At 35.7% G+C, this 16,009-nt stretch overlaps 2 protein-coding genes across 2 annotated transcripts in view; one reads left to right on the plus strand and one right to left on the minus strand.

Annotated features, from left to right (window-relative positions):
- LOC145252585 (mitochondrial potassium channel-like) overlaps window positions 1-16,009 on the minus strand; it is a 388,073-nt gene that overhangs the window by 231,923 nt on the left and 140,141 nt on the right. The gene's annotated exons all lie outside the window — the stretch shown is intronic.
- Window positions 1-16,009, plus strand: part of LOC145252584 (protein mono-ADP-ribosyltransferase PARP15-like) — a 93,553-nt gene that overhangs the window by 54,285 nt on the left and 23,259 nt on the right. The window contains exon 6 of the mRNA XM_080112247.1: window positions 124-254. Coding sequence (XP_079968373.1) covers window positions 124-254 — 131 coding nt within the window. The remainder of the gene's footprint in view (window positions 1-123; window positions 255-16,009) is intronic.

Raw genomic sequence — 16,009 nt, forward strand, 5'->3', positions numbered from 1 at the left:
AATATATATATATATATATATATATATATATATATATATATATATATATGCTAGCAAATATGTATGTATCTATATGATGTGATTAATTACATATGTCTATTTGATATAATTGTTTTTCTACAGTGGAAATTCCATTATCATGGACACAGGCAGAAGAGATTCGCAGGATTTCGTTATCACAAAACGATGAGGAATATTCATCTGTTGTTGCGCATTTCAAAGATACAATTAAAAAAAATCTTGATATCATAAAGGTAATAATTTTTCTTTTATTTTTTGTTCAGAGAGAGAGAGAGAGAGAGAGAGAGAGAAAAGCAGACTGTTACTAAGTGAAAATTTTTATTTTCGGAACATTATTTAAAAAAAATTATATTGTGAAAGAGAGTAATAAAAAGAGGAGGAGAGTAAGGAGAGAAGGAAAACGAAATCGAATAGATCTTTTAAAATAATAATGTTGTTAAAAGACAAAAACTTATCAACGTTGATAGAAAAGTAATTTATTTTGCCTTTGAGAATATTTATTTGTTATTTTGTTGTCTATTCTAATAAATATCCGATTGCTTTTCAACCAGGGTTTCGCGGAACCTCAGGATTCTGTCAGTACAGTCCAGAGATTTCGCAATTTCCAAATTAGAAATAGGTACAAATACACAGAATGTTAAATTCAATTTTGAAAATCTATTTTACTATTATATGCATATTTTAAAAAAATGTATTGTTTAAATATACTAAATTTTACATAATTAAACTCGTTATATTTTAAAAAAATTAATTTGTCTTGCAACTATTAGGTTTTCTTTTATATATATAAACTTACTAGCAGTTCAGTCCGGCTTTGCTTGGGCCCTATGTACTGTCCATGACTTTTTAATATATATATTAAAAAGTCTGACTCATGTTCAGGTAATTTATATCTAAAATTTCAAGTGTTAAGACCCAAAATTGACAGAGGAGTTTGGTAGAGTTTGCAAAGTTCAACTCTTTCAATTTTGACCTCTTGCCAGCCAAATTTTCGTCCCAAAACTGATTAAAAAGTTTGCTGAGTGTCTGAATACCCTTTATGTAAAATTTCAAATGTTTAGATCTAAAATTGGCTGAATTGGCTAAAGACCGCAAAGGTAAACTCTTTTGAACTTTGATTGTTTGGTAGTCAAATTTTCGGCCAAAAACTGATTAAAAAGCTTGCCTTATGTCTGAATACACTTTATGTAAAATTTCAAATGTTTAGACCAGAAATTGGCTGAGTAAGAGTAGAGGCCGCAGAGGTCAAATTTTTTAAAACTTTGACCCCAATTTTGATTCCTTAACATTTATTGTTTTGGGCTCAAATCAAATTAAAAAGTTTGATCCATGTCCAAGTAACCTACTACATTTACAATTTCAAGTGTTTAGACCCAAAATTGGCAGAGGAGTTTGGTAGAGTTTTCAAAGGTCAAATCGTTGAACTTTGACCCCTTAACAGCCAAATTTCTGTGCCAAAAACCAATTAAAAAGATTTTCCCAAATCTCAATATCCCTTATGTCAAATCTCAAGTCCGTAAGGCTAGACAATCGAAAAGAGGGGATGACTTTCAAAAATATTGGTGAAAAAAGCGACCCCTTCCTGGAGAAAAGTGCCCAGTTAAGGGTGAAGAAATTAATGCTTTTAGCCAATTTTTCGGTATTTGTCGTCTGACGGGTCGAACTTCAAAACGATAATGATCTTGTGAAAATCCATTGCCTCTGTCGAAAGTTTTAGGCAGACATACAAACATACATACATACATTTATATAATGGTAGTTCAAATTTTTGACTCAAACCGATTAAAAAACTTGCTCTATATCTGAATACCCTTTAAGTAAAACTTCAAATTTTTAGACCAGAAATTGTCTGAGTAATTTAGTAGAGACAGCGGAGGTCTATTTTCTTAAACTTTGACCCCTATTATGACCCCTTAACATTTATTGTTTTGGGCTCAAATTAAGTTATTAAGTTAGATCCATGTCCAAGGAACCTATATCTAAAATTTCAAGTGTTTATACCCAAAATTGGCGGAGGAGTTTGGTAGAGTTTTCAAAGGTCAAATCGTTGAACTTTGACCCCTTAACAGCCAAATTTCTGGCCGAAAACTGATTACAAAGATCTTCCCAAATCTCCATACCCTGTATATTAAATTTTGAGTCTGTAGACTGAAAATTCACAGTTATTGTGTAGGGAAATGTAGACAGACAGACAGACACTTTCACTTTTATAGATAGATAGATTCTACAATCAACACCAAAAGAAGCACAATAAAAATGATAAGAGTATTTTTAATTCATTTTATTTTTTAAATGCTGTTTTTTTTTCTTGCATAAGACGACTAAATTATTGCATAGGGGTTCCATGAGCCAGTGGAATGTTTCCATGGGGTTCCGTTCCAGCAAAAATGTTGAAAAGCGCTTACATGAAGAGTCATTTTGTACAAAAAGTTAATTTATTTAACCCACTGAAACTCAAGAAATGCACGCTTAAAATGCGTAAACATTGAATGAGTAAAAAATCAACATGGCTATCACTTGCAATTTCGTAGACCAAGAAGCAGCCTTGACCTTGCGATAAAAAACCAAAGATCAAGTGAAGTGAAACAAATCGACGGAACTTCAGTGAATCTGTTTAGTTCGTATTTTTATGAATTTATGTGGAGTGGCACAAATAAATTCAGCGAAATCCATGCGGCATCACGTGCATTTCATGACAATTTAAGCAACTTTTATTTTTACTTATCTATATATCTATAAAAGTGAAATTGTCTCTGTGTGCGTGTCTCTCTCTCTCTCTCTCTCTCTGTACATTTCCCTACCAAACTACTCTGTCAATTTTCAGACTTGAGATTTGACATAAAGGGTATTGAGATTTGGGAAAATCTTTTTAAGCCGTTTTCGCCCAGACATTTTGCTGTCAAGGGGTCAAAATTCAACGATTTGACCTTTAAAAACTCTACCAAACTCCTCCACCAATTTTGGGTCTAAACACTTGAAATTTTAAATATAGGTTACTTGGACATGGATCAAACTTTTTAATTTGATTTGAGCCCAAAATAATAAATGTTAAGGGGTAAAAATTAGGGTCCAAGTTTTAAAGAATTGACCTCTACGGTCGCTACCAAATTACTCAGCTAATTTTTCATCTAAACATTTGAAATTTTACATAAAGTGTATTCAGACATAGAGCAAACTTTTTAATCGGTTTTTGGCCAAAAATTTAACTGCTAACGGATCAAAGTTCAAAAGATTTGACTTTTGTGGTCTCTAGCAAACTATTCAGCCAAATTTAGGTCTAAACATTTTAAATTTTACATAAAGAGTATTCAGACATGCAATAAGCTTTTTTATTAGGTTTTAGGCGAAAATTTGGTTGCCAAGAGGTCAAAGTTGAAAGAGTTGACCTTTGCAGACTCTACCAAACTCCTCTGCCAATTTTGGGTCTAAACACTTGAAATTTTAGATGTAGGTTACTTGGACATGAGTCAAACCTTTTACTATATATATATATATATATATATATATATATATACACACATATACACATAAAGTTATGAACAGTACATAGGGTCTGAGCAAAGCCGGGCTGAACTGCTAGTATAATTTTTATAGCATGTTTTAGTATGCAATATAGCTTTCGAAGTTAAGGGTATTTATTCCGAAAACCGTTCTTAACATTGGTAGGTTACGGGTGTTTATACTACACTGGGTTAGGTTGTAAAAAAATACCAACTGCAGAATACCGGTTAAAATTATAGGGGGGGGGATTCTCATTTAGGTTCGCCAATTCACGTGATGCAGCAATGGATTTCACCAAGTTTATTTGTACCATTCGCTCTCTCTGCATAAATTCCTAAAGATATGAACTAAACAGATTCACCGAAATTCCATCGATTCATTTTATTTCACTCGATTTTGGTTTTTGGTCAAGGCTGCTACTTGGTCTACAAAACTGCATGTGGCAGCCATGTTGATTTTTTTTTTTTTTTTTGTCTTACATAGTTTTTAATGCGGTTTACAAAAATATAAGCACCAAACATTTTTGTTTTTCGTTTTTTTTTGTTTTTTTTTTTGCGGGAGGGGGATTCAATTATAGAACTTGTGTGGCTTAACAGGTATTCCTGCAGTTTAATTAACCGTTTTTCCGTAAGTAACGCGCCGACATTTATAGATTTGAATACATTTTACCATTTTTAAATTTTACTGCTTTCTGTTTACATTGGGGGAGGAGGCGGGGGTGTTGGGGCGTGCTGGTGTTCTAATCGGTAAATGTTGGTGCGTTACTTACGGAAACACGGTTAATTAAACTGCAGAAACACCTGTTAAGCCACACAAGTTCTATAATTAAAAAAAATTTTTTTTTTAAATTCTGTCCTGAAACAAAAAAAAAAGTCTTTCCGATATTACCCCTCCCCCCATTTGGTGTGCTTTTCTTCTTTTTCGTATAAGTTTAAATATTCCACAAAAGATTTGTGAAAAGGCAGTTATGTATGTGAAGGCACATTCAACAACCGTCATTTACCTTTTTACCTTTTTATTTGCTTCCCCACTGAGCAAATTAGGCACAAGGCCGTTTTTTAATGTGGAGAGTGAAGGGGAAATGGGGACTAGCTCCCTGGGGAGTAGGGGAGCTGGATCGTGACAATTGGTATGAAGGGTTTCCCCTACATTGACCAATAACTTATATGTGGAGTTGCCCCCACATATGGTCTTTGCTTCCAGTATCTGCCGGAACAGATACTACACTTTGATCCCGGCCCACGTCATTAATGCTGCCGCGCACGCATAGCGTAAACGGAAGCTTAAAATAGCGGAAAGTAGTTTGTGGATTCAGGGGTTAATACCATGCAAATGGTAAATTTGCCCCGGGTTTGATTATTAGATTCGTTGTCAGTGACCTTGATTACCCTTAAAAAAAACAAATTAGAGTGGTCGGTGTTCTGTTGTAAATAATCTGAATATTTATCCTAGTTTTTGTTAGAAAAGTATATATTCAGAATGTGACCCAACTTCACATCGACACTTTCTGACATGATTACGTAAGCAACCAGGCAAAGCCTAACCGAAGATTGTCAAAGATGTTTCAACGGTGCCCGGAAAACGTGTCCCTTATTGAATAAATATCGATTGAAAACACATTGTATGACTGTTCTTGCAGGAGATATTTTAAAAATTATTTTTAACTCTTGTTTTAAAAAAATAAACTTGATCACGGAGTTAAGACAGGAAAAACGAAACCATATATTTATTTTAAGAAATATTTTAGTTTTAACACTTTTTATGTTATTATTACAAAACAAAAATAAAAGAAAGAAAACACTTAGGTATTATCAAAGAAAACAAATATTTTATTCAGAAGTATTAATTTAATTTAAACAATTCTTGTAACAAACAAGATTTTTTTTTCCGAACAGAAAAATATTAATTGCAAAAAGTTTTTTGTACTTGTACAGTTTAGTCAAGACATTAAAAAATGAAAATATAGAAAAAAATTTAAATTGTATGTATCCGTTATGGGATGAAGTTCTCCGAAAAAAAATTTCATTTAATTTCATCAAGTAGTTTTTTTTTTTTTTACAGTGAAAAAACAATTTGTTATGATACCGAGCAAAATGTTCGATTTTTAGGAAGAAAAGCTAGTATTAAAGATGGGAAGGGGTGTCAGCGCTTTAACTGGAGTTATCTCCCTTTGGCATTTCTAAAATTCAAACAAATTTTTTTTTAAATCTAAGATGGCTGCCTTCAACACGCTCTCATAAAAACGTGTTTTTCCGCTGTAAAAAAAAAAAAAAACTACTTGATGAAATCAAGTTAAATTTTTTTTCGGAGAACTTCATTCCATAACGGATACATACAATTTAAACTTTTTTCGATATTTTCATTCTTTAATGTCTTGACTAAACTGTACAAGTACCCTTTTTTTTAACACTTATGTGGGAAGGAGGAATTCATTTTTTTTTTTTTTAATACTTTATAAAGGTTTTCTGTTGATATTTGTTGTCGCTAAATCTATACGTCGAAGAGGTTTTTTTACTGCACACATTGTGCTGTAATTCATATTCGATTAAAAAATCTTTTAGCAATGACTTTCAGTTTGTCGTCTGCTAACGGAAAATACTGACGCGAATTTCAGCCAGGTTCTGGATAAGTACCAAATACCTATATAAAAGAAGAAAATTTTTTTTATTATAACAGATTGTATATGAAAAAGATAATGACTCATTTATATATTTGTAAAAAAACAATATTTATTAAAATAAAATTATTTTTTAAAATAAACATTTCAAAGTAAAGTCTAGTTTCTTTTAATATAAACTGCATTCAAAATCTATATTTTATTATAACAGATGTCATTAAAAATAAAACCATTCTGAAAAACAGTCGAATAAAAAAAAAAAAGTTTGGTCCTCCTGACCATTTTGAATTTTTTGTCTACTAAAATTTTAATTACATGATTACGGTGTAGCGAGAATAAAATAAACCGTTCATTCAAGTGCCGCTTTTTATGGATTTAGTTGAATACGATATTAAAAGTCACTTTATTGATAATTATGCACTTATGTTACCGGGCTGGCGAGTGTTTTATAACTATTCTGTACTTTCACCTAACAATTTAATAAACAAACAAAATATCATAAAACTTGGATATATATATATATATATAATCATTTTATTATATATTTTTGGAGGGGTGGTGACTTAGCGAGATAAAGGACCGTTTAAATAAATTTGCAATGATTTAAATGTGTATCTATATAAAAAAAGTCATTTTATTTTCAGTTGCGTGCACTTATGTTACCGAACTAGCGGGTGTTTTGTAACTATTCTGTACTTTCACTTAACAATTTAATAAAAAGATATTGCAAAACTTGAATTTAACTTAAAAATACTATTTAAAAGATAGCATGGTAACATAAGTGCGTAAGCACCACTTTATTTTACATATTTCTTTTCCAAAGGACCATTTGAATAAATTCACAATGATTTAAATTCTGGTTACCATTATCAATAAAAGTTACTTTTCTACCTACATGGCTCATTATTTTTTAGTAGTTTTTAGTAGTTTTAAATGCTCTTTATTTCATCTAAAATAAAAATAAAATGAACCACAACTGATGAAATAGTACTTTTTTCATGGACAATTCTAAAATTATACTAAATTGAAGAAATAAAACACAAGCGCAACTGAAGATATTTTTTTTTAATAATTACACAACACTTTTGTAAGGTTTCTGAGTCGATTGTCGTCGTAGTTGTCGTTCTTCTCCCGGTGCGTGCGTGCTCTATATATACTACTAATCAGACGACAGTGTCACTCTTTTGTGCGTCCCGTCTTAATGGTCGTTCCTATTCTCTACATGCCCTCCCCCCACCATGTGACCACACTACCGTCGTTTTGTGGTCATGTGACTGGAGAATTCCGTGTAGTAGTGAGTTGGTCCTTGCATTTGAGGGGAAAGTGGCCTTGGTGCTCGTGTTACCCTCATGCTGCGTCGTGGGACCGGACTCGTCTGCATTGGCTTGTGGTTGATCGGATCTTGGTCCACCTCCATATCTGTTTCTGATGTGTCACAATCAGCTTCTTCCACCTCCATCATCTCATGCATGTTGCACGATGGTTTGCTGTCCTCCCTTCTTGGTGTTTGGGGAGGTGGTTGATGGGGTTGTTGAGTGGGTGGATACTCCGGCGTATCCATGACCGGTTTGATTTTCCTGAGGAAACAGCGATTGCGTAATGTGATCCTGCCGCTACCATCCAACCGTATCCTGTACTGCCTGTTACCCATTGTCTCGACGACTCTCCCAGTTTTCGCCCATCGTCGTGAATTTGGTCCCTCCTGATTCTGCACCTGCACAGACTCGCCGACTCGGAGCTGTTGGAGGGGGCGGCTGTGTATGTCGTACTGTTCTTTGTTAAGTACGTGCCTTTTCGCCATCGCCCTCTCTCTCAAATCTCTGGTCTCCGTCCAACGCTTGTGGATGCAGTATTTTTTGCGAAGTGCGGGGAGATGGCCCCTTACTGTTTGACCATATAGCATTTCCACCGGCGACAATCCAAGGTCCTGACTGGGCGTATTCCTATGAGTCATCATCGCCCGTGCTGCCCGATCATGATGTAGGTGTCCATAGCCATCAACGCAGTCCATCAGCATTCTTTTGGTCGTTTTTACGGCCAGTTCAGCTCGGCCATTACTCTGGGGGTAATGTGCAGATGATATGCGCCTTTTTACGCCCCAGTCTTCTAGGAACGATTTGTATTCTAGTGAATCGAATGGTGGCCCTCCATCGGATGATATTTCCTCCGGCGCACCATACGTGCAAAACCAAACCCTCAGGGCGTTACACACCGCTGTAGCCCTTCCTGATGGTAGTGGTGTGACCTCAATCCAACTGGTATATCGGTCCGCGTATACCATGTAACTTTTCCCGTGCATATCTAGCAAGTCAGTGACTGTCTTTTGAAATGGGAACTCCGGGTTTATGGGTGGCATTAGTGGTTCCCTAGGCTGGGATGGGGCGATTGAATTGCAACTCCGACATTGCGCCCTTGTTTGTCGGATGCTGGCGTCTAAACCAGGCCAAAATAACCGTTGTCTGGCGTTAGCCAACATACCATTCGCCCCTTGATGGGCGGAGTGTAATGCCTCTAACACCTCGGCTCTAAGCCGTTTTGGTATCAAAATTTTGTCCTCTTTTATGGGTACCCCTTCCAGACAATATAGTTGGTCTGCCATCGGCCAGAATTGCCGGATTTCTGGTGGTAGTTCGTGGCGTGACCTTGGGAACCCGTCTTGAATGTATGACGCCAACGTTCGGCACTCCTCATCGGTGGCTGCAGCTGCGACTATCCTATCCCAGGTGATCGCTCGGAACTTGGGGTCATGTGCGTATGCAGCTATGATGGATGCTTGTATACTCCCCTCGATTTGCTGGGAAGTGTCAGTGCCCTTTAGTCTGCTGTGTCTTGACGGCGCCGGGTATCGGGATGTGCAGTCCGGTGCTGCGTTGAGTTTCCCGGGAACATGCTTAATCTGGAACCTGTACATCAACGACCGCTCCTTGAATGAGAACAGGCAGGGATTTTTTATATTCTCCAGGATCTGATCCGAGAAAATTTTCACTAGGGGCTGGTGGTCCACGGTGACCAATAGGTCTGGGGATCCCAGGATGAACATCCTACAAGACTCCAAGCCATAAATCAGCGCTAGAGCCTCCCCCTCTATAGGGGAATAACGAGATTCTGCATCTTTCGTGAAGCGAGACCCGGCCAAAATCATCTTCCAGTGGTCCTTACCACAGTTGGGACCTAATTCCGTTGGGCATTGGCAGTGCTTCTGGAACAGAAAATACCCAATGCCAACCTTACTGAAGTCAGTTGAAAGGCAGGTCGCTCTGTTCATATCGAAGGTTTTCACCCCTTCTTTGATTTTCTGAACGATATTCCTCTTCGACTCTTCGAAAAGTCTATTCAATGTGTCATCCCAGTAAAATTTACGGTTCTTTGTCCGCAGCAACTCTCGAAAAGGGGCCATTATATCGGCCTGTGCAAATGTATACGACACCTGGTTAACTAAACCAAACCAGGACCTGATACCAGTAATGCTCGTTGGGGTCGGGAAATTGAGAATAGCCTCCGTCATTTTTTTAGTTGGCTTCACGCCGTCCGAGGTTATCACAAAGCCGGCAAATTCAACTTCATCGTCAGCAAATTGAAATCTGTCAGGGTTAAAGACTATCCCACTTTTACCACAATGGGTAATATAGTCCACAGTATGCCAGAAAGCCAATTCTAAGGACCTGTCTCATAGGAGTGTGTCGTCTATGCACTGGGTCTTTCGAGGCATGTCATCGAACCGGCACGTGTACCGGTCCCCGGATGCGTGAAAACCCTGGGGAGCCCTGAGATACCGATAACGACCCCATTCCGTTATGAACGTGGTCGCGTCCCGGGCTTTTGGGGAGAGTGGCAGACTATGGTACCCATTCCATACGTCCAAGACAGTCTTTTTGGTTTGGGCAGGCACCACGGACACCTGATTAAAAGGGGACGGTGTGTGATGAGTCTCTCTCATCGTTGCTGCATTCAATTTTTGTAGGTCTACCGTCCTTCTTGGTGACCCGTCTTTCTTTGGAGCGACTACCATCCTCGAACACCAGATCGTAGGTGTGCCTGCTGGTACCGGTTCGATAATACCCAACGCAACATCTCGATCCAAATCATCCTTTACCCTTTTCTTCCAGTGATGAGGGACTGGAATGGGTGTGTGTATGGCCGATGGTTTCGCCCCCGGGGTAAAAGTTATATCCAGCGGCCTCCCTACCATGACTTGTAACGGTTGATGGGGGCAGGTGTTGAATGCGCTGGACTTAAAGTGTTCACGTAACCACTTCTCTAACCGTTCCCTATTATCTCCAGTGGGGGTAAACGGGATCCTCGCTGGCTTGTCCGGGACGGATTCTCTTTTCGGACATCCACACGGTGCTGTCCCACTTTCTGAAGCCGATAAATCGGCTTTTGATACTCGATGCGGGAAGTCGCGATTGATTACTCCTAGGTCTTTGAGGGCCGATTCTGACAAGTAGAATCCTGACGTGTTTTCTGAAACGTAGACCACTTGTCGCGTTTCCTTCTGACCGAGCTTAATCTGAGTCAGGACCACCCCCTTGATATCTAGGGGTTCGTCTGTGATTCCCCGTATCCTGTGGGTGGTAGGTATCAGGATCCTGCTGGTGCACCCTAATATTTTCAATATTTCTGGGCCACTCGAACACGTCTGGGCACCGGTATCTGCAATGGCCTGGATGCGGTGTTTTCGACGGCTTACTCCCTTATCCAAAGCGCACCCGAATTTAGCCTGGGACTCTGGTATCAGGGACACATCGACCATTAATGAGGGTGGTGGCTCAGGGGGACTTCTCCTGAACCCACCACTGCTCCATGCAAAGTGTGGCACTGCTGCTATTCTACCTTTTTGATTGTAACATGCCGGTGCCCCCTCCATTCTGCTGCCGAAAATATTTGATTGACGTGTGGCATCGTTTGTTGACTCCGCCGTCGACCTCTCCTGTTTCCGGCACACTCTTTGTAAGTGGCCTGTGACGCCACAATTAAAACATTTTAGCCCCCTCGCCGGGCAGTTCTTCCGCCCTTTTAACCCACTGGGGTGTGAGGTCCTCCCACACCCTTCACAAGGACTATTCTGAGGGGTTTTGAGCGGCTGCTCCTTCCGAGATGGTTTTTTCTCGGTTGTTAGTAGGCCAAAAGTCGAGTGTCCCTCCGAGCCTCGTTGCAACTGAGGAGCAGACGTCTCTGTAGTTTCTAAACTAACCAGCCTGTGAAGCTTCTGCTCCACAGTGGTTAGAATATTTGCTTCGGCCAGCAATTTACACTGGTACTCCGCATTTGCCAGACCAGCTACGAGTTGGCCAGCTACCATGTCCTCTGAATAGTTTACGGCTTGCCGGCAGTTCTCGTTGGGGCACAGAACCGTGAAATTGCAAAACCGTGCCTGGGACCGAAGCTTTGCTAAGAACTGTGCAGGTCCCTCCCCCGTCTGTTGTCTGATGTTATGAAATTTATGTCTATGCACCTCCAGGTGTAGACCTTTCACCGCAATGAACTGTATATGCCTTAAGAGTTGTTCTTCTGTGACAGAATTGAGGGTTCCAGGCCCAACTAAGTCAAATAAAAGTCTATTTACCTCATTTGAGCAGGCTGTCCTTAGTTCATTGCGGATTTCCACGGGGTCGGTAAGGCCGCACATTTGTTTGTATCGGGCCCACGAGTCGATGAAAAGCGCCCAGTCTGCGTCGGTGAATCCATGTTCGATACGTGGCCGGTCTGGTTTCTTGGTGTTAGACCGACTCGAGGCACTCCCTCCGTGAAGCTCATTGTTTTCTCTTTGCAGATTTATTAGTTGTTGAATCAACTGCATGTATTGGCCGTCCTCGTGTTGTCCTGACGCCATTATACTCCAACAATCGTGCAAAAGAAATTATGTTGAAAAAAACTTGTCAAATTTTGGTAAACTTCGAAAATAAGATGGAGTTATCTCCCCTGGCGCCGCTCTCTTCATACTTAAAATTGTCAAGATGGGTGCGTCTACTGGGTCTCACAAAAATTTTATTTTCCTCTTAAAAAAAAAAAAAAAAGGATAAAACTTGCGGAGAATGCCCTGTTTTACGGTTGTTGTAAAAATAGAACGGAAAGTTAAATTTCATTCCGTTTTAAATTCAGTACACTTAAATTATGTCTAACTGACCGTTCACATTTGACATGTCAACTTTTATTGGTTTTTGGGTATGCTGACAAGGTTGGGAGTGTCTATCCCGAAAGCCGTTCTTAACATGGGGAGGTTGAGGGAGGGGGTCTATTCCAAAAGCCGTTCTTAACATGGGGAGGTTGGGGGTGTCTATTTTGTGTAACATAAAATCAGGAATAAACAATAGGAAGGGGACGGGTTGGCCTGGTACTGCCTACTTCCGGAAGAGAGAGACTCCTCAGCTCCAAAACAGGTTGCTCAAAACAATTTAGTTTCAACACATTGAGTTCTCGGTAAGAAGGATACAGTTTCCGGTGAAGACAACATCACCTCAAAGTCCGCGTTTCCGTAAAGAAAGACGAAGAAGGAAAACCTACTCTTCACAAATTCGTTAGTTCGTTACAGAAACATTTGCTTCAAAACTTCACTGATCTCTGAACTCAATAACAACACTGCCAAGTAGTCTCTTGCCATCATCTTTATGCCAGCAAACGCCAACGAATTTGCCTACAGCCAAGTTCACCTCTTGCCAATCCTCGCTGCTACGAGATCGCGTTTCTCATAAGACCTACTCACCGTAATGGCGGCGTTTCTTCCTTCAGATCAATTACTGCCCTGCACACCTGACACAAATGAATCCTCTTATATTGAAAGCTAAGGTTAGAATGTGGACATGAAAGTAAGACTATGTCTATTCATGTCTATTCCGAAAGCCGTTTTTAATATAGAGGAGGTTGTGGGTTCATTGTAAGCATACCTGAAAACCTATAAAAGTCGACATTTCCAATGTGAATGGTGAGTTGGACTTATGCAAAAAAAAAAAAATGGCAACAAGATATACCAAATTTACTTTTTTCTTTTAAAAATTAAATTATTTCGTTTTTGTTAATAAAATGTTATGTTTAAAAAAAAATCTTTTTTTTTTTTTAATATATAAAAAGTTCAATTTAGGCTAGAGTCAAAATCTGAAAAGGACCCTAGAAATCACTTTAGGGAGTACGGAATGTAAGGAGCCAGCATTCATTTCAGACTATTAAAGTGATCCATACGGAAGGGTGGATGCCCATTGAATTAGACTTTTATTAAATTTTTAGAGCAAAACCAAAATGAGTGTCATGCTTGAAAAAATGGTTATAAAAATATGACACATCATCGTATGTTCTTAAGATAATTTCATGAAATTTGCTGTAGTTGAAGATATTATCATATGTGATGCATGGTGAACTTAGTTCAGATAGATTCCCATATTTTTATACATTTAATATGATTTTATCATTTTATTATTATGATTTATTATTACTTTTCAGCCAAATCAAATATAAAAACCATTGTGAAAACGCTTAATTATAATTAGTTCGGACAGATTCCCATATTTTTATACATTTAATATGATTTTATTATTATTATTATGATTTATCATTACTTTTCAGCCAAATCAAATATAAAAACCATTGTGAAAACGCTTAATTATAATTAGTTCAGATAGATTCCCATATTTTTATACATTTAATATGATTTTATTATTATTATAATTATTATGATTTATCATTACTTTATAGTCAAATCAAATATAAAAACCATTGTGAAAACGCTTAATTATAATTAGTTCAGATAGATTCCCATATTTTTATACATTTAATATGATTTTATTATTATGATTTATCATTACTTTGTAGTCAAATCAAATATAAAAACCATTGTGAAAACGCTTAATTATAATTAGTTCAGACAGATTCCCATATTTTTATACATTTAATATGATTTTATTATTTTATTATTATGATTTATCATTACGTTGTAGTCAAATCAAATATAAAAACCATTGTGAAAACGCTTAATTATAATTAGTTCAGATAGATTCCCATATTTTTATACATTTAATATTATTTTATTATTATGATTTATCATTACTTTGTAGTCAAATCAAATATAAAAACCATTGTGAAAACGCTTAATTATAATTAGTTCGGATAGATTCCCATATTTTTATACATTTAATATGATTTTATTATTATGATTTATCATTACTTTGTAGTCAAATCAAATATAAAAACCATTGTGAAAACGCTTAATTATAATTAGTTCAGATAGATTCCCATATTTTTATACATTTAATATGATTTTATTATTATGATTTATCATTACTTTGTAGTCAAATCAAATATAAAAACCATTGTGAAAACGCTTAATTATAATTAGTTCGGATAGATTCCCATATTTTTATACATTTAATATTATTTTATTATTATGATTTATCATTACTTTGTAGTCAAATCAAATATAAAAACCATTGTGAAAACGCTTAATTATAATTAGTTCGGATAGATTCCCATATTTTTATACATTTAATATGATTTTATTATTATGATGTATTATTACTTTGTAGTCAAATCAAATATAAAAACCATTGTGAAAACGCTTAATTATAATTAGTTCGGATAGATTCCGATATTTTTATACATTTAATATGATTTTATTATTATGATTTATCATTACTTTGTAGTCAAATCAAATATAAAAACCATTGTGAAAACGCTTAATTATAATTAGTTCGGATAGATTCCCATATTTTTATACATTTAATATTATTTTATTATTATGATTTATCATTACTTTGGAGTCAAATCAAATATAAAAACCATTGTGAAAACGCTTAATTATAATTAGTTCAGACAGATTCCCATATTTTTATACATTTAATATTATTTTATTATTATGATTTATCATTACTTTGTAGTCAAATCAAATATAAAAACCATTGTGAAAACGCTTAATTATAATTAGTTCAGATAGATTCCCATATTTTTATACATTTAATATGATTTTATTATTATGATGTATTATTACTTTGTAGTCAAATCAAATATAAAAACCATTGTGAAAACGCTTAATTATAATTAGTTCAGATAGATTCCCATATTTTTATACATTTAATATGATTTTATTATTTTGATTTATCATTACTTTGTAGTCAAATCAAATATAAAAACCATTGTGAAAACGCTTAATTATAATTAGTTCAGATAGATTCCCATATTTTTATACATTTAATATGATTTTATTATTATGATTTATCATTACTTTGTAGTCAAATCAAATATAAAAACCATTGTGAAAACGCTTAATTATAATTAGTTCGGATAGATTCCCATATTTTTATACATTTAATATTATTTTATTATTATGATTTATCATTACTTTGTAGTCAAATCAAATATAAAAACCATTGTGAAAACGCTTAATTATAATTAGTTCAGATAGATTCCCATATTTTTATACATTTAATATGATTTTATTATTATGATTTATTATTACTTTGTAGTCAAATCAAATATAAAAACCATTGTGAAAACGCTTAATTATAATTAGTTCAGATAGATTCCCATATTTTTATAAATTTAATATGATTTTATTATTATGATTTATCATTACTTTGTAGTCAAATCAAATATAAAAACCATTGTGAAAACGCTTAATTATAATTAGTTCAGATAGATTCCCATATTTTTATACATTTAATATGATTTTATTATTATGATTTATCATTACTTTGTAGTCAAATCAAATATAAAAACCATTGTGAAAACGCTTAATTATAATTAGTTAAGATAGATTCCCATATTTTTATACATTTAATATTATTTTATTATTATGATTTATCATTACTTTGTAGTCAAATCAAATATAAAAACCATTGTGAAAACGCTTAATTATAATTAGTTCAGATAGATTCCCATATTTTT

Source organism: Euprymna scolopes, chromosome 29 (assembly GCF_053919585.1).
Source record: "Euprymna scolopes isolate OS-2025 chromosome 29, ASM5391958v1, whole genome shotgun sequence".
NCBI lineage: Eukaryota > Metazoa > Mollusca > Cephalopoda > Sepiida > Sepiolidae > Euprymna > Euprymna scolopes.